The sequence below is a fragment of the Podarcis gaigeae genome (assembly GCF_964106915.1).
Source record: "Podarcis gaigeae genome assembly, chromosome: Z".
Lineage (NCBI taxonomy): Eukaryota > Metazoa > Chordata > Lepidosauria > Squamata > Lacertidae > Podarcis > Podarcis gaigeae.
This window is the reverse complement of record NC_139691.1, coordinates 50,822,225-50,841,781: the sequence shown is the minus strand read 5'-3', so window position 1 is coordinate 50,841,781 and position 19,557 is coordinate 50,822,225. Positions and strand designations below refer to the sequence as shown.

General features: G+C 44.2%; 1 protein-coding gene across 3 annotated transcripts in view; it reads left to right on the top strand.

Annotated features, from left to right (window-relative positions):
* The window catches only part of LOC310836897 (UDP-N-acetylglucosamine--peptide N-acetylglucosaminyltransferase 110 kDa subunit), an 80,578-nt gene extending 61,393 nt beyond the window's left edge, over window positions 1–19,185 (top strand). For all 3 annotated transcript variants that reach the window (XM_083722764.1, XM_083722763.1, XM_083722765.1), the window contains 5 exons: window positions 716–877; window positions 11,867–12,019; window positions 15,332–15,584; window positions 16,273–16,396; window positions 17,174–19,185. In XM_083722764.1, coding sequence (XP_083578890.1) covers window positions 716–877; window positions 11,867–12,019; window positions 15,332–15,584; window positions 16,273–16,396; window positions 17,174–17,348 — 867 coding nt within the window. In that variant the 3' untranslated portion in view covers window positions 17,349–19,185. The remainder of the gene's footprint in view (window positions 1–715; window positions 878–11,866; window positions 12,020–15,331; window positions 15,585–16,272; window positions 16,397–17,173) is intronic.
* Window positions 19,186–19,557: the final 372 nt, after the last annotated feature.

The window sequence follows — 19,557 nt, the reverse complement described above, 5'->3', positions numbered from 1 at the left end:
GAAGACTAGAAGAGTACTCGAACCTAAAATTCTCTCTTCATTTGTTAATGACAGTGATGATGGTTCTTAATGCCACTGTTTACTGCTGTTCACTTTACATAGTTGTAATATGATTCTGATATACCGGTTGTTTATTAAATAGTTTAGTACAACTATTTATTAAATAGTTTAGTACAACTACAACATTTGATTCAGAATATTTTTTTTCTTGTTTTCCTCCTCTAAAAACTACGTGCGTGTTATGGTCAGGTGCGTGTTATAGAGCGAAAAATATGGTAAATTATTTATGCTTCGCCCATCTGACTGGGTTTCCCCAGCCACACTGGGCGGCTTCGAGGAGGAGGATGATAATAAATTATTTATACTCTGACTGGGTTTCCCTTCTAACAGGAAACCAAGGCACACTTTCCCATAGGAAGAAATGCAAACGGGATTAATAATCCCCCCTCTCCGTTCATTATATATCATTTCCCTTTTTTATAATCACCTTGCAGTCTCCCCGCGTACGATAGCTCTCCCCCCTCCCCACTTTAAAATGCCTGAAACGCGGACACAATAAAGCCTCAAGAGGGGTTGCTGTGTTGAAAACCTGATCATAGCCGACTTTGTAGCAAAATCCATTTCACTTCTAATGCATGCTTCTAATGCACAGGAGTGGCAGCGAGGTGGTGAACATGGGGCTGGATCGTTATTATTCCATTATCTTGGCTTCCAGATGAAATGTCCGGACGGCGGGGACGATGGCGCCGCTGGGCTCAGCATGCCAGTCATTCCCATGAACACCATTGCTGAAGCCGTGATTGACATGATCAATCGTGGGCAGATTCAGATCACCATCAACGGATTCAACATCAGCAACGGGCTGGCAACGACTCAGGTGAGAGGATTGGGTGTTATTTCCCCAATGTGTATAGTCTTGCTTTTGGTTATATACAATTGTGTTGGTTTATTCTAGGCATCCCCAACCTTCGGCCCTCCAGATGTTTTGAACTACAATTCCCATCATCCCTGACCACTGGTCCTGCTAGCTAGGGATCATGGGAGTTGTAGGCCAAAAACATCGGGAGGACCGCAGGTTGGGGGTGCCTGGTTTATTCAAACCCTGCCAATGAGTCCAATTCCTTATGTTGCCCCTTCATATATATGTTGTAAATGGTTCCCATTCTCTTTTAAAGTCTTTTCTATCCTTTTCATGTAATTTATCTGTTAATTTTGCCAGTTCTGCATATCCCATAAGTTTCCCTTGCCATTGTTCTTTCGCTGGTATTTCTTCTGTCTTCCATGCTTGTGCTAATATAATTCTTGCTGCTGTTGTTGCATTGATAAATCATTTCTAATTTTCTTTTTCTAAATCTTGATCTAAAATTCCTAGGAGGAATGCTTCTGGTTTCTTAAGAAAAGTCTTTTTAAACATTTTTTTCTAATTCAATATATATCATTGCCCATTTATTCCCCATCCTAGGACTGCCCAGAAGCAGAATCCGCCTGCAATTCAATGAGATGATGATAATTGATTAAGGAATGAATGAAAGAAGAATTTATTATGATTTATACCCCGCCCATCCAGCTTGCACAGAACTTGCACAGCCCTGAGCCTCTGTTTCCAAAAAGCAAGCTTGACCTGAGAGAGTCCTGGGAGATTTGGCCCCCCAAAACAAGCTCAACAGCTTCAGCTTGGCCCCCTAAAAAAATCTCAGCAGCTTGGGCCCCCTAAAAAAAGCTGACTGCTGAAAACATGGACAATTCTGTAACTCAACCCCAGGAACAACAACTTTTACATCTTAAGAATGGTTGCGTTATTACGGAGACAGAGGGAGAGCTGATCAAAATCTGTCCCCCGCAATGAAGTGTGGAAAATAGCGGGTTGGGCCAACAAACTAGGGGACGAGACATTTTGTGAATACATAACGTGTTTTGATGTGATAACGTTGCAGGAAACCTGGGCAACTGACAACATAGTCCTTGATGGCTACCGTATTTTTCGCCCTATAGGACGCACCTAGATTTGGGGGGGGGGGATAAAGGGGAAAAAAATTATTTCCCCCCCTAGGCGCGGGGCTGGGGCGGGGGAAGCCCGAGTTTCCCCCGATGCAAGCCCCCAGAACGGGACCCAGAGCGATGCCGAAGCTGCATGCAGCTTTGGCATCGCTCTGGGAGCTTGCGGGGCTGGGGGAGGGGGAAGCCCTCCGCCAGCCTTCTAACCAAGTCGGGTTTGCAGGGCTGGTGATGGGGAGGAGCAGGCTTCTCCCCCCTGCCAGCCTTCTATTTTTTTTTAAAGGGATATTTATTAAGATTTTTTAAAATATTACAATAAAAATGGGGGGGGGGGAAATAACAAAAATACAAAATAAAAATATTTAAAAACACACAGATTTTCCATTGCTAGTTTTCCTTTAGCTTGTTTCCCGGACCTCCTCATACCTCCCTTTTTTGTATTCCACTTCAAATTGTTGGTTCAGCAAATCCTTACCATTAATTTTTTACCTGTTTATAACCCTTTTTTCATATTCTCTTAAAGCATTACAGCTGGAAACCACTTAATTTCTATCCAACATCATTCTAACATTCATTAATTTTACAATATTTCTGTAGATAGTCTTTAAATTTCTTCCAATCTTCTTCCACCGACTCTTCTCCCTGGTCCCGGATTCTGCCAGTCATTTCTGCCAATCCCATATAGTTCGTCACCTTCATCTGCCATTCTTCCAAAGTGGGTAGATCTTGTGCCTTCCAATACTTTGCAATAAGTATTCTTGCTGCTGTTGTAGCGTACATAAAAAAAGTTCTATCCTTCTTTGGCACCAATTGGACGACAATACCCAGAAGGAAGGCCTCTGGTTTCTTCAGAAAGGTATATTTAAATACCTTTTTCATTTCATTATAGATCATTTCCCAGAAAGCCTTGATATTGGGCACGTCCACCAAAGGTGAAAGAATGTACCTTCAGTTTCTTTACATTTCCAACATTTATTATCGGGAAAATGATAGATTTTTGCAAGCTTGACTGGGGTCATGTACCACCTGTATATCATCTTCATAATATTCTCTCTTAAGGCATTGCATGCCGTAAACCTCATACCTGTGGTCCATAACTGTTCCCAGTCAGCAAACATAATGTTATGTCCAACATCTTGTGCCCATTTAATCATAGCAGATTTCACCGTTTCATCCTTCCCCCCTGCCAGCCTTCTAACCAAGTCGGGGGACAGCGGGAAAGGCTCGCTGCGCCTCCTGCTGTCCCCCGAGTTTGCGGGGCTGGCGACGGGGAGGAGCAGGCTTCTCCCCCCCGCCAGCCTTCTAACCAAGTCGGGCTGCGCCTCCCCGCTGTCCCCCGAGCTTGTGGGGCTGGCGGTGGGGCTCTCCTGAAGCGCACCGACCCCTCTCGCTCTCCAGGCTTCAGCGAAAGCCTGCATTCGCCCCATAGGACGCACACACATTTCCCCTTCATTTTTGGAGGGGAAAAAGTACATCCTATAGGGCGAAAAATGCGGTACTTTGCCTATGAAATTAAGGCCTCTAAGCTGCACGAAAGGGGAAGCCGGGGGGGGGGGGGGGCTAGTAACTCTGGTCTCCACTTCCTTGATGTCACAGGTTACTGAGTGTTCAGTTCTCGAGCACCTGGCACAGGGGATCACCTTGCACTATGAGTCCAAGAATATCGTCTCAGCTTACATTCCACCATACAAAGTGCAAGCACAGATTGAGAGTACATGGCGTAAATTCCATCGTTTCCTTTACTCTCTTCAAATTAAGTACCTTCAAATTAAGTACCTTTTTACATAATGGGAGACATGAATGCCAGACTAGGCTCAAATGACGACTGCCTGGAAATAAAATTTCCAATGTTAAGGAAACTAAAGGAAAACAGCCTTTTCTCCTTAAGCGCCCCCCCCCCATAGGTCTTCTAAAGACCACCAAATCAACTATGCCGGCTTTTGTCTGGCCTCTTTACAAATAAGTCCTGACTTTATGATTGTTAACGGGGCACTACCGGGGGACAGAGGAGAGTTCATAAATTCTAATGGAGCTAGCACAGTAGATTACTGTCTCAGTAACAGGGAAGCCTTTAAATTAATCAAAAACTTCAATATCGATAACAGGACTGAGAGTGATCATTTGCCTCTGATCATCTCCACTACAGTGGTACCTCGGGTTACATATGCTTCAGGTTACATTCGCTTCAGGTTACAGACTTCGCTAACCCAGAAATATTACCTCGGGTTAAGAACTTTGCTTCAGGATGAGAACAGAAATCGCACAGCAGCGGGAGCCCCCATTAGCTAAAGTGGTGCTTCAGGTTAAAAACAGTTTCAAGTTAAGAACGCTCCTCTGGAACAAATTAAGTACTTAACCTGAGGTACCACTGTATTGGCCAAAATTCAATTCAGTGCTCTCACATAGAACAAGAGAATATTGATAAAACTAGCATTTTGTAGGAAAAAATGGACACCTGAGCTATCAACAGATTCTTCCCTGTCTGCTAACGAAAATCTCATTGAGTTATTGCAGGATGTGGTCTCTGTTAACATAAATCCAGCCAGCAAGCCCCACATTACTAAAGGATGCAGATGGTTCAACCAAGAGTGCAGCGTGAAGAAAGCCTTAAGGAACTCTTATTTGGCCTACAGAAACGCTGGCCTAAACTATTTACCCCCAACCTATTTCAAAAGTAAAAAAGAGTACAAAGCACTTTTGGCTTCGAAAAAAGGTAGTCTGCGGACAATATGATCAAGCTAGGGAACTATAGATTAAACCACTATTGGCAAATCGGCTGGGTCAATCTGAAGCCTACTATATCAAATATCTTCTGGACGACAAGTCCAATGATATCACAGTGGCCGTGGCAAAGTTTCTTTCAGTAGTCATACAAATCAAAGATCAACATACCCATGACTAAACAAATAACGCTTTGGTCTCCCTTCTCTGGGGGGCTGTCTGTATGAATCTATTCTGAATCCATGTTATGGGTCGTTGGACCGCAATAAAGATGATGATAATAATAAAGCGCAACAGCTTCAGCTCCCCCCAAAAAGCTCAACAGTTTGGCTCCCTAAAATGAGGAGGAGGAGAATTTTTATTTGTACCCCACCCTCCCCGTCCAGAGCCGGGATCAGAGTGGCTGCTATCATATCAATAATACAAGAAGCAATCGATCAATTAAAATGCACCCCAAAATTAATTCAAATAAATTAAAGTTAAAAGGGGACAAATGGCCGTCCTCAGGTTAAAATGAAAAGTGGTTAATACTCACCAGAACAAACTGTTTCCCCCAATATTATAAGGACCTGTGAGCCTCCTTGTTATTCTACAAAGAGAAAATGAGACTACCACAACTTCTGATCTATCCAATGGGCAGTGTTTTGTTTTGTTTTAATAGTGGAAATAGATTTCAGTCCCTTGGAAGTTGGACATGTTTCTTGAAGATGGACTTGTGGCAAGCGATGGGCTGCACCTCACAACGGTTGGGAGGAATGTTTTTGCCAAAAATCTCAGAAACCTCATCAGGAGGGCTTTAAACTGACTAATGTGGGGGAGGGAGACAGTGCTCCTGAAGGAGGAGTCTATCAATTGATGAAGATGATCATCCAAATGTCATAGACCAAATGGAGCAAACAGCACGCAGACCTAGTGGTGGGAGGAAAAAATCCTTAAATAAGAGACACGGGGGAATGATTAATGGACTTCAATGTCTGTACACTAATGCGCAAAGCATGGGAAATAAACAAGATGAGCTTGAGCTCTTGGTACAGCAAACTAAATATGACATAATAGGCATCACTAAAACCTGGTGGGATAAGTCCCACAATTGGAATATAATAATGGAGGGATACCATCTATTTCAGAGAAACAGACCAGACAAGAAAGGAGGAGGAGTGGCGTTATATGTCAGGGATGTGTATACCTGTGAAGAGATCCAAGATTTAGAACCTCAAAGCCAAAGTGAGAGCATTTGGGTCAAAATTAAGGGAGAGAAGAATAACAGGGACCTCCTTGTGGGAGTTTACTATAGATCCCCAAGCCAAACGGAGGATATAGATGATGCCTTCCTGGAACAGATGGCCAAGCACCCGGATATTTGTTGGATGTCAAACTCAGCCAAGAGCATAAGGTCAAACAGATTCCTCACTGGCCTTGCAGACAACTTCATTGTCCAGAAAGTGGGAGAAGCAACAAGAGGAACAGCCGTTTTAGATCTGGTCCTAACCAATGTTGATGACCTGGTTAGTGGGGTAGAAGTGGAAGGATCATTAGGTGCGAGTGATCATGCTCTTCTGAAATTTACTATACAGCGGAAGGGAGCAGCCAAGCATACTAGGACTCAATTTCTTGAATTTAAGAAACCGACTTCATAAAACTTAGGGAAGTGCTGGGTGAGATCCCATGGCCAGTAATACTAAAAGGAAAGGGAGTTCATGATGGCTGGGAGTTTGTTAAGAGGGAGATAGTAAAAGCACAACTTCAGGCAATACCAATGAGATGGAAACATGGAAGGTGCCTAAAGAAGCCAGGGTGGCTATCTAAAGAACTTTTAACTGAGTTAAGATTAAAAAAGGATGTATACAAAAAATGGAAAAGGGGGGAAACCACCAAAGAGGAATTCAAACAAATAGCCAGCACGTGTAGACACAAAGTCAGAAAAGCTAAAGCACAGAATGAACTCAGGCTTGCTAGAGAGGTTAAAAGCAACAAAAAAGGCTTTATGGGTATGTTCGTAGCAAAAGGAAGAACAAAGAAACCGTGGGGTCACTCAGAGGAGAAGATGGGGAAATGCAAACAGGGGACACAGAAAGGGATGAACTCCTCGATGCCATCTTTGCCTCAGTCTTCTCCGATAAAGAAAACAATGCCCGACCTGAAGAATTTGGAGCAAATGATTCAGCAGAGGAAACACAGCCCAGAATAACTAAGGAGATAGTACAAGAATACTTGGCTAGTCTAGATGTATTCAAGTCTCCAGGGCCAGATGAACTGCATCCAAGAGTATTAAAAGAACTGGCAGATGTGATCTCAGAACCACTGGCAGTCATCTTTGAGAATTCCTGAAGAACAGGCGAAGTCCCGGCAGACTGGAGGAGGGCAAATGTTGTCCCTATTTTCAAAAAGGGGAAAAGAGAGGACCCAAATAATTACCGCCCAGTCAGTCTGACATCAATACCAGGGAAGATTCTGGAGCAGATCATTAAGCAAACAGTCTGTGAGCACCTAGAAAGGAATGCTGTGATCACCAATAGTCAGCATGGATTTCTGAAAAATAAGTCATGTCAGACTAACCTGATCTCATTTTTTGACAGAATTACAAGCCTGGTAGATGAAGGGAACGCAGTGGATGTAGCCTACCTTGATTTCAGCATTTGACAAGGTGCCCCATGATATTCTTGTAAAGAAGCTGGTAAAATGCGGTCTTGACTATGCTACCACTCAGTGGATTTGTAACTGGGTGGCTGACCAAACCGAAGGGTGCTCACCAATGGTTCCTCTTCATCCTGGAGAAGAGTGACTAGTGGGGTGCCACAGGGTTCTGTCTTGGGCCCGGTCTTATTCAACATCTTTATCAACGACTTGGATGATGGACTCAAGGGCATCCTGATCAAATTTGCAGATGACACCAAACTGGGAGGGGTGGCTAACACCCCAGAGGATCACACTTCAAAACGACCTTGACAGATTAGAGAACTGGGCCAAAACAAACAAGATGAATTTTAACAGGCAGAAATGTAAAGTATTGCACTTGGGGAAAAAAAAATGAGAGGCACAAATACAAGATGGGTGACACCTGGCTTGAGAGCAGTACATGTGAAAAGGATCTAGGAGTCTTGGTTGACCACAAACTTGACATGAGCCAACAGTGTGACGCGGCAGCTTAAAAAGCCAATGCAATTCTGGGCTGCATCAATAGGAGTATAGCATCTAGATCAAGGGAAGTAATAGTGCCACTGTATTCTGCTCTGGTCAGACCTCACCTGGAGTACTGTGTCCAGTTCTGGGCACCACAGTTCAAGAAGGACACTGACAAACTGGAACGTGTCCAGAGGAGGGCAACCAAAATGGTCAAAGGCCTGGAAACGATGCCTTATGAGGAACGGCTAAGGGAGCTGGGCATGTTTAGCCTGGAGAAGAGGAGGCTAAGGGGTGATATGATAGCCATGTTCAAATATATAAAAGGATGTCACATAGAGGAGGGAGAAAGGTTGTTTTCTGCTGCTCCAGAGAAGCGGACACGGAGCAATGGATCCAAACTACAAGAAAGAAGATTCCACCTAAACATTAGGAAGAACTTCCTGACAGTAAGAGCTGTTTGACAGTGGAATTTGCTGCCAAGGAGTGTGGTGGAGTCTCCTTCTTTGGAGGTCTTTAAGCAGAGGCTTGACAACCATATGTCAGGAGTGCTCTGATGGTGTTTCCTGCTTGGCAGGGGGTTGGACTCGATGGCCCTTGTGGTCTCTTCCAACTCTATGATTCTATGGACATGCCCGCTTGAAATCTTTTAAGAGTTCAGTGTAATCTATAGCAACTTTGATACAAATTAAATAAAAAGGAGTGACTTCATAAAATAGCACCATTCGCAAATAACCAAAATGCAGGGGGCTTGAAAAGGCCTAGTGTTGTTATTCTATGTTCCCCTTTTTATTTCTATACTGCTTTATGTTTTTAAGGGGGGGGGAAATCCCAAAGCAGTTGATGTTAAAACATCAAATTAAGTCCTCCAGGATAAAACAGCACGGAATAAAGTCAGGTGTAAAGCATTCCAGGTAGAGGGCCTTCTCGGTGCTGGTTTCCGCACTGTGTAACGCCCTCCCATCTGATGTCGAGGAAATAAGCAACTATCTGACTTTTAAAAGACAACTGATGATTTTAAAGTTTGATGTTTTATTCTGTTTTCGATGTTCTGTTGAGAGTCGCCCAGAGTGGCTGGGGAAACCCAGCCAGATGGACAGGGTAAAATTAATAAATTATTATTATTGTTATTGTTACTGTTATTGTTATTATTTATCCACAGGCTCCTTCACAAGCGCTTTCTCTATGGGGAAGCTAAGTTACTAGCTAAGCTATTATTATTATTATTATTATTATTATTATTATTATTATTACTATTATTACTATTATTACTATTATTATTCAGAGCAGCATAATTAATATGAATCTAAAACATTAGCTTAAAGGTTTCAAGATAAAACATTACAAGAGAGGTCAAGTATAGATTGCACACATTTAAGGAAGCAAAGTTAAAAAAATCTTAAGATTTAAAACAATATCATTACTGAAGTAGTCAAATATAAAGTGCATATTTAAAACACCACGATTGGCAAAAGAATGAAATATCACCTGAAGCATAACAGAGATCTGCTGCTAATACTGCCAGCGTTGGTTCATGGCGAGCAGCAACTGTGGAACTGGGTCTGTGATGAGAGACAGCCAAGATAGTAACTTTTAAACAAAAGTTATTTTAACAAAAACAACAACAAAAATGTTGTTTTTGTTCCAGACTTTACAGATTGTGGATAAAATGGAGTGTTTTGGGAGGTGGCAAAGAGACATCTCTAAATTTGTCTGGCAGGGCAGAAAGCCCAGAATTAAGTTTAATATATTAACTGATGCTAAAGGAAGAGGGGGCTTTGCCCTGCCAGACTTAAAGTTGTATTACGAACCAGCAGCTTTTTGGTGGTGAAAGATTGGCTGCTTCTTGAAAGCACTGATGTTTTGGATTTGGAAGGTTTTAACAATGCATATTTGGATGGCATGCATATTTGTGGTATGACAAGTTTAAAAGTCACAAGGCTTTCAAGAACCATATTGTTAGGAAAGCAGTGTTTAATGTCTGGATAAAATATAAAGACTTGCTAGAAAACAAGACCCCAACGTGGTTATCACCAATGAAAGCTAAGGCCCGGAAAAGACTCAATATGGAGGCCAAATGGCCGAAATATTGGGAAATATTAGAAAAAGAGGGAGATAATTGGAGGCTGCAGAGTTTGGAGAAATTAAAAGACAAAGTGCGAGATTGGCTACATTATGCTCAGATCAAAGAGGTTTTTAAGTTGGATAAAAAGATAGGATTCCAGGTGGAAAAATCAAAGTTGAAAACTGAATTGTTAGAACCTAAGACTAAGGTACTTTCGAGAATGTATAATTTGCTGTTAAAATGGAATACACAAGATGAAACGGTTAAATCGGCTATGGTAAAATGGGCACAGGACATTGGGTACAATATCATGTTTGCTGACTGGGAAAGGTTATGGACCACCGGTCTGAAATTCACGGCATGTAATGCCTTGAAAGAAAATATTATGAAAATGATACATAGGTGGTACATGACCCCAGTCAAGCTTGCAAAAATATACCATTTGTCTGATAATAAATGTTGGAAATGTAAAGAAACAGAAGGAACATTCTTTCACCTCTAGTGGACCTGCCCTAGAGTTAAGGCTTTCTGGGAAATGATATATAATGAGTTGAAAAAGGTATTTAAGTATACCTTCCCTAAGAAACCAGAGGCCTTTCTTTTAGGCATCGTCGGCCAGAGGGTGTTAAAGAAGGACCGAACATTTTTTATGTATGCAATAACAGCAGCAAGGATACTTGTCGCCAAATACTGGAAAACCCAAGATTTACCCACACTGGAAGAATGGCAGATGCAACTGATATATGGAGTTAGCAGAAATGACTGGCAGAATCCGAGACCTGGGAGAAGAAGCTGTGGAGGAGGACTGGAAGAAATTCAAGGACTATTTACAAAAATATTGTAAACTGTATGAGTGTTGAGAAAAATGCAAGATTATAAATAATATGGCACCATTAAATTAGTTTAAAGGAATATGAAGATAAGTGAAAACATATGAAAAGCTAATCTTTGGTTAAATAATATGTTAAAATTAAGTTTTTAAGATTGGGGTAAAATTATTTAACATTTGGGACATAATATCTGAAAGTTATAAAATAAGAATTGAAACAAGGTAATAAATTGCTGGACAAAGTTAAACTTGGAACGCAGGAACGAGAGACGTGAGGAAGTCCAATGAAGTGAAGAAAGTATGATTATTGTAAAGTTATATGTCGTTTTGTTTGTTTTTTACATTGTATTAAGAAAATTTTGAATAAATATCTTATAAAAAATAAAATAAACAAAAGTTATTTTAAAAATCTTTTTGATTTCATTATAGATAATTTCCCAATAATTCTTTATAATTTTGTAATCCCACCCCATCTGAAAAATGTCCCTTCTATTGTTTTGCATTTCCAACACTTGCTTTCCTTTGCTAATTTAACTGGAGCTAAATACCATCTAGACATCCTTTTCATATAATTTTCTTTAACTGCCACACATGCTGTCAATTTTATCTCATCCTTCCATCGTTTTCCCCATTCCTCCATCTGGATATTGTGTCCCATCTCTTGTGCCCATTTAATCATAACCGATTTTTTAATTTTTATTTTAATTATATACAAGCATACAAACATACATTTCATACAATCCTTAAAAGTGTTCAGATATACTTACACTCAATCCCACAAATAATTCCTTTTCCCATCACCATCCATCACCCCTCACCCCACCTCTATATGTGCCCATTTAGTGCCCATATTTACCCCCCCCCCCCGCACGCGCTGTTGTTTCTAATGTTTCTAATAGGACACCATGGTGTCCTCTATTTCCAATAAATAAAAGTTCTTGCCTATTGATTGGGTTCATGTCCAATCACCAAAGGCAGAAGTTGCCAGAGTGAAATCAATGCGAGACAGCCAATATGGTCAATAAATAAACGTTCTGGCCTATTGATTGGGTTCTGATCTGACGCTGCATATTGTTGAGTCAAAGCTCTGCCCCTTGAGCTTCCTTCCGATCTTTCCTTTCTGGCTTCTCTTTCAGATCAACAACAAGGCGGCGACGGGTGAGGAGGTGCCACGCACCATCATCGTCACCACCCGCTCCCAGTACGGGCTGCCGGAGGACTCTGTCGTCTACTGCAACTTCAACCAGCTTTACAAGATTGACCCAGCCACCCTGCAGATGTGGGCCAATGTGAGTAGCTCCCTGCGTCGAATCAGAAGTCACACTGGGCGCCCACTTAGGAAGACCCAGTCCTCTGAGTGCATGTTCTGGAAGCTGGGCAATAGGGGCAGTACAGAATTCCTTTTGGTGTACCGACCTCCCCGCTGCACCAAGATTCCCTGGCCAAGCTGATTCAGGTCGTGGTGGATGTTCTCCTGGAGATCCCTAGTTTGGTTCCCCTCTGCAAGGAGGCGCAACTGATTCGGATGGTCCGCCCCTGCCACCTAATGGATCCAAATGCTTTCCAGAGAGTGGTAGGGGGTGCTTTATCCCATGCTGATGGCCTTTCAGCTGATTCCCTGGGGGGCTCCTGGAATGCAGAGTTAATCAGGGCTATCAACCGCCTGGCTCTGAAGCGCCCTCTCCGATTGCATGGAGCCTGGACAGCCCCATGGTTTTCCCCAGAGCTGAGGGTGATGAAACAATCGCTGAGACGGCTAGAGGGTGGGTGGCAGAAAACTCATTCTGAATCGGACCAGACACGGGTTAGAGCTCAACGTCGAGCCTACTGAGTGGTGACGGCGAAGAGGACTTACTTCACCACCCCATTGCATCTGCAGAAAACAGCAGCAGGTGGTTTCTTTCAGGTGGTTCACAATTTCACGGAACCACCTTGCCTGGGAAAGACACCAGGATCTCCTGCAATGATTTTGGAAAGTTTTTTGCAGATAAAGTCACTCAGATTCAGAAAGGGATAGACTCCACTTTGGGATTAGGGATGGGGCGGGAGAGAGCTAAGAGTCTTGTCTAGTCGAGTTCTATGAATCAATTCCAATCTGTTCCACTCGCTTGGACGAGTGAAACCAACACCTGTCTCCTGGATCTTTGCCCATCCTGGCTCATAAAAGCGAGCTGGGAAGAGCTAGACAATGGGATCCACTGGGTGGCAAATGCTTCCCTCTGTGAGGGCCACTAAAAGAGGCAGTCATTAAACTGCTTCTTAAAAAACATATTTGGACCCGGCCAATATGGCCAACCATCGCCCAGTCTCAAATCTTCCATTCTTGGGCAAGGGGATTGAGTGGGTGGTTGCAGAACAACTCCAGGCACGCCTGGAGGATGCAGACCATTTGGATCCTTTCCAAGCAGGATCCAGGCCTCACCATGGGACTGAAACTGCCTTGGTTGCGCCAATCAAGGATCTCCAGCGGGCTAGGGACAAAGGTGAAAACTGTTTCTCCTTGCCGATGTAGACCGATTCCTCTGAGCTGGAAGGCCCACCACTTGCCCCCTTGACCTGTGTCTGTCCTGGCTGAATAGAGCATGTCCAGACGAGGTGCAGCCCCCCGGGTGAGATCATCAATCTGGCACAGGGACTTTCCCAGGGGAGTTGAAGGAAGCAATGGTGTGTCTCCTCTTAAAGAAAACATCTCTAGATCCTTTAGATCTATCCAATTACCGCCTAGTTTCGAATCTTCTGTACCTAGGTAAGGTAATTGAGAGAGCAGTTACCAAACATTTTGGTAGGTTTCTGGATGAAACATCCAGGAACGGAGTTGTCGCTACGGCCCTCCTTGTTGTGTGGAGTGCCGCAGGGCACAATCCTTTCCCCGATGCTTTTCAGTATCTTTATGCGCCCCCTTGCCCAGATTGTCCGGAGTTTAGGGCTGAGTTGTCGTCAATATGCTGATGACACCCAGCTTTATCTGTCAATGGACGGCCACCCTGACTCGGCCCCAGACACACTGACCAGATGCTTGGAAGCCGTGGCTGGGTGGCTGCGTGGGAGCCAGTTGAAGTTAAATCCTTCGAAGACAGAGGTCCTCTGGCTGGGTCAGGACAACATGGGCTTAGACTCACTCTGACACCTTGTATAGGATTTGGCATATAAATTTTCCCGTGGCTTTTTTGCTGGCCCATGCTGGCCCATCCAGCATGGCTAGCTGGCTCGGGTGAATAGCTGATGTTTCCTCCCTTTATAGTCTTGATTTATGGGCTACTACTAAAATGAGGCTGCATTTTAAGCCGTATTTTAATTAATTGGGGGTTTTTTCTATTACATTTTATTGTAATTTATATTTGGTGTTAGCCACCCTGAGCCTGGCCCTGGCCAATGAGGGCAGGGTATAAATAATTTATTATTATTTATTGGTTCTGCTGCATCTCTCGGCGGACTTTGATACCATTGACCATAATATCCTTCTGCACCGTCTAGAGGGGCTGGGAGCTGGGGGCACTGTTATACAGTGGTTCTGCTCCTTCCTCCTGGGCTACATCCAGAAAGTGGGGGGGGGGGGAATGAGCGTTCAGACCCCTGGGCTCTCACTTGTGGGGTGCCTCTTCCCCCATGCTTTTTAACATTGATATGAATGGACCGGGAGAGATCACCAGGGGATTTGGGGCTGGGCGTTTCCATCAGTATGCGGATGATACCCAGCTCTACCTCTCCTTCATATCTGAACCAGTGAAGGTCCTGTGTGAGGGTCTGGAGGCGGTTGGAGGATGGATGGCGGCTAACGGATTGAGGTTGAATCCTGACAAGACAGAAGTCCTGTTATTGTGGGACAGGGGAGAGGCTGCTGTGGAGGACTCCCTGGTTCTGAACGGGGTAACTGTCCCTGAAGGACCAGGTGTGCAGCCTGGGAGTCATTTTGGACTCACCTCTGTCCATGGAGGCACAGGTCCATTCTGTGTCCAGGGCAGCTCCGTCTGGGACACAGGATAAGACCCCACCTGAAGGAGCATCTCCACCCTGGACCCTGGTCCCTCACCCAAGGTCCTTCTGGTGGTTCCCTCCTTGCGAGAAGTGAGGTTACAGGGAACCAGACAGAAGGCCTTCTCAGTGGTGGCTCCCTCTCCCATCAGATGTCAAAGAAATAAACTATCGGACTTTTAGGAGACATCCCTCTTTAGGGAAGCTTTTAATGTTTGATGTTTTATTCTGTTTAATATTCGGTTGGGAGCCACACAGAGTGTGGGGTAGAAATAATAAATTATTATTGTTATTGTTAATGTTATTGCTATCTCACCCGGGACACAGTCTGTTTGTACTACTGCCTTCTGGCAGGAGATACAGAAACATCAAGTCAAGGACAAATAGACTGAAAAATAGTTTCTATCCAAGAGCTTTGGCCTTCTTAAATGCAGTAACTCGATAGTGTGACCTGGGAGTTTGATGGGTGTGGGTGTGGGTGTGGCTGGAATGTGGTTTGTTTGGTTGTTGTTGTTGTGTTGCTTTTGTTGTTTTTAAGGGATGGCATCCAATTTCGTTGCACTTGTGCAATGTTGCACTTGTGTAATGACAATAAAGAATCTATCTATCTATCTATCTATTACTTGCAGATTCTGAAACGTGTCCCAAACAGCGTCCTATGGCTGCTGCGTTTCCCAGCTGTGGGGGAACCAAATATCCAGCAGTATGCGCAGAACATGGGCCTCCCCCAGAACCGGATCATCTTCTCTCCGGTCGCCCCCAAAGAGGAGCATGTGAGGAGGGGGCAGTTGGCCGACGTCTGCCTGGACACCCCCCTTTGCAATGGCCACACCACCGGGATGGATGTCCTCTGGGCTGGAACCCCCATGGTGACCATGCCAGGTGAGATGGCAGCTCGAGTCGATATTGTGATGATTACAATGATTATGCATATTGTTCTGGTATTGGGTGCTGAGACACGTTGCTTTGAGTTGGACCTGGGATTCCCACCAGGGGGGTGTTCTGGGGGATTGTCAGGAGGTTGGCCTATGTATCCCAAGGGCTTGGTTGTGAGCCAGATGGTTACGCTAGTGGGAAGGAAGGAAGACTTGGGTTATCCAGTTTGGGCAATGGGCCCTTCTACTTGGGCGCTTCCCTTAATCCACCAACAAGATGTTCCTCAACAACAGGGGTCTGCAAATTTTGTCGGCAGGGATTAGGGATAGGGCTTAGGGTTAGGGAGTTAGAAATAGGGATAGGGGCTAGAGATAGGAGTTAGGGATAGAGGATAGGGCAGGGGTCAGCAAACTTTTTCAGCAGGGGGCTGGTCCACTGTCCCTCAGACCTTGTGGGGGTCCGGAATATATTTTGGAAAAAAGAAATGAACGAATTCCTATTCCCCACAAATCATCCAGAGATGCATTTGAAATAAAAGAACACATTCTACTCGTGTTAAAACACATGTCTGCGGGCCGGATTAAGAAGGCGATTGGGCTGGATCCAGCCCCTGGCACTTAGTTTGCTCAACAAGATGAGGACAGACCATGCTTGCAACGGAGCTTTGTATGACCTGCTGCCCTCCATTTTGCAGGGGAAACCCTCGCCTCACGCGTTGCTGCCTCCCAGCTCACTTGCCTCGGGTGCCCCGAGCTCATCGCAAAGAGTCGACAGGAATACGAAGACGTTGCCGTGAAACTGGGGACCGATCCAGAATAGTAAGTAGACATGCAACTGGGGTTGGGAGAGGCTGCGGCATTGGTTGTGCAGCTCACGAAACCCGAAGGTAGCATTCAAATGCCTTGGCACTCAAACAACCCAGAAGCTAAACGCTGCAAACTCAGAAGGAAGTGTTCTGGTTTGTGGACTTTTTCCGGAAGCCAAACGTACTCCGTTTTGAGTGCCACGCTTCCAATTTCAGTGCCACGCTTCCGTTTGCAAAGAGCAGTTGCTAAAGACAGGCACTCATTGAGACATGCTCTTTGCATACTTTATTATTATCATCATCATCATCAACAACAACAACAGTTTGCAAAGAGCAGGTGCTAAAGACAGGCGAATCATACGTGGATAGTGCCGAGGGTGGACTGGCGATTGGTTGTTGCTGCAAAAATGGGGGGCGTCTCATAGACGGAAAAATAATACGATATATAAGATTTTATGGACGTGCATGAACACGTATATTAGAAAGGAACCAAGAGGGGGGATTCCTTTTGGGAATCGTAAAATCCTTGTTTTACAGAAAGGTTCCACCTTGCTGGCGTCCTCTTAATTTGGAAAATTGGAGGAATGTTTCCTTTTTGCAATAATAAATATATAAGTATTAGAATGGAACTGAGGGGGGAGCGGAAGGAGGTTGACCCCACCCAAATTACCGTTTAATTTGTTTGTGATTTCCCGTTTTTTCTTTTCGGGAAAATCAATGAAATGTTGATTAATAAATGGATTACTAATAATTAATTAATTAATAATAAATGAACATTTGTCTCATGTAGCCTGAAGAAGATCCGTGGCAAGGTGTGGAAGCAGAGGATATCTAGCCCCCTCTTCAACACCAAGCAGTACACCCTGGAACTGGAGCGGCTCTACCTCCTGATGTGGGACCACTTCTCCGCCGGCCACAAACCAGACCACATCCTCAAGCCCGCCGAGACTGGGGAATCAGCCTAAAGATCCGGAGCCACGGAATATAGATCCTTCAGGATATGTCCCTCCTTCCGGAGCAGAGGGAAGTGGGAGCCAAGGATGTGATTTGGGTGGCAACCGGTGACTCTAGTTCTTGCATGACGGGGACGCCAGCAATTTCCGACCCCCTGAAAAAACCCTCTTTTCTGGATCTTCTTGCCGCGGGGAGGCGTGAACGGATGGTCAGTTGATTCGGATTTCCCGTGAACAAGTCTCTTTTCTCCCCCCTTCCTTCCTACACAAATCTGGAGCTTTTAAAGATAACGTTGTTAAGAATTCCTCTTGGTCCGTCAGTAGCTCTCTTTTAACAGCATTTTAAGTCCGCATCCTTCTTCCAAGGTTGATGGAAGGGATAAACGCGCCGCAGCTTTTACGGGTTTTATAAACCACTCAAACCAACATCCGCTTTCTTAATCTTGGACTTCTCTCTGGGGCTACTGTTGTTTGTTTTTTGCTTCAATTTATGCTGGGTCGACTGCAGAAAAAGCAAGCGCAATTTAAGACCTAAAGTTTTGTTTCTTTCAGCTTCAATTCACGCCGGGTCGATTGCACGGAAAAAGCAAATGCAATTTAAGACGTAAAGTTTTGGCTTTTTCAGCTTCAATTCACACCGGGTTGACTGCGCAAAAAAAATGCGTAAAGTGGGGGGGAGGATAGCAACCCGGTGCCAAACCGCATCCTTCCAGGGAGGCATCAAATTATGTACAGAGGCGCAGGCCTGCACACCGCCATCAAGGCTGAAAATGAATAGAAGAGCGTTGGGTTTTGCCCAGGTTGGCGCATTCGGACATGCGCTTCTCAGTTGATGGAACAATTATGTGCTGGGCCGCCGGCGCTTTGACTTTGTCAAATGCAGCTCTTCCAGGTAAGTATGGGTTTCCGCCTCCACTTCGGCAAGCTTTTTGGAAATATCACGGTCGAGCGCAAACCTCCTTTTTCACATCCGAAGTATCGCTTTTAGCCCATAAAATGATTGATTGGAGGGCAAAGCTTGTATCTGATGGGTTGTTTTCCAAATTGCTTCCCTGCCCAATGCCAAAAAGATTAAGAGTGGTGCATTTTCTGTGCTTGCGGTGGTGCTGCACATGGATCCGTGCCAATAATTTATATCTGTGGCCGGCCTCACGCGCCTTTCGTTATATTCCGAATTTGATCCTCAGGTATGTCGCCCTGAGCTGTGCTTAAACCTTTGCAGTTCCCTTTGTTTGGGCTTAATTTGGGCTGGATTGTATCGATTATTTATATATAGTTATCAGCAAGAAGCATTTAGTTGCCCAAGCCCTGGGGTCAACCCTTAAATCTTTGCAGCGCCAGTTGCCTTCGTTTGGGCTTAATATGGGCTGGATTGTATCGATGATCTATATATAGATAATATCAGCCAGAGGCATTTGTCCCGGGCCCTGAGGTTAAATCTTCAATCTTTGCAGCGCCAGTTCCCTTCATTTGGGCTTATTATGGGCTGGGTTATATCGATTCTCTAGATATAGATAATAATATTGATGAGAAGCATTTAGTTGCCCCCGTGCCCGGTGCTTTCTTTTCATGGCGAAGAATTCTGAATTTTGCCGCCGGTGGAGAAAGGCTACACATCTACTTGGGAGTAAACTAGGGAGTTGAGCTTTCGCTTTCAGTCCAGAGATTAGGGAGTTGAGCTTTTGCTTTTCGCCAGAAGATGTCCTGGAAAGGTTAACCACTGTGTGTAGTTTTTAAAAAGGCGAGGGAAGAAGGTGTCTTTCCTCCCGTTGTGTTTCTTTCTGCTTGCTCACTGTGACGGCTTCTATTTCCAGATAAGTGTCGGACAAATAAAAATGAAAATCACTGACTTGGAGCGTTTCTTCTGTTTTTTTCTACATGAGTAGAATGTGTCCTTTTATTTAAAATGCCTTTCTGGGCATAGGAATTGGTTTAGATTCCCCCCCCCCCAAAAAAAAAATATAGTCCGGGCCCCACAAGGTCCTAGGGACAGTGGAATGACCCATGGCTGAAAAAGGTTGCTGACCCCTGTCTTAGACCTTTTAATTCTGAGAACAGCAGACTGGTGCAAGGTGCTATTTTTTGCAATATTTGTAGGGGCCGATCCAAACTCGAATAATAAGAATAAATAAATAGATTTATACACCTGCCCATCTAGGTCTGGTGGTGGTTTTAATTTTTTTTTTTAAAAAAATTATTGGAATTTTATTTACAACATTAC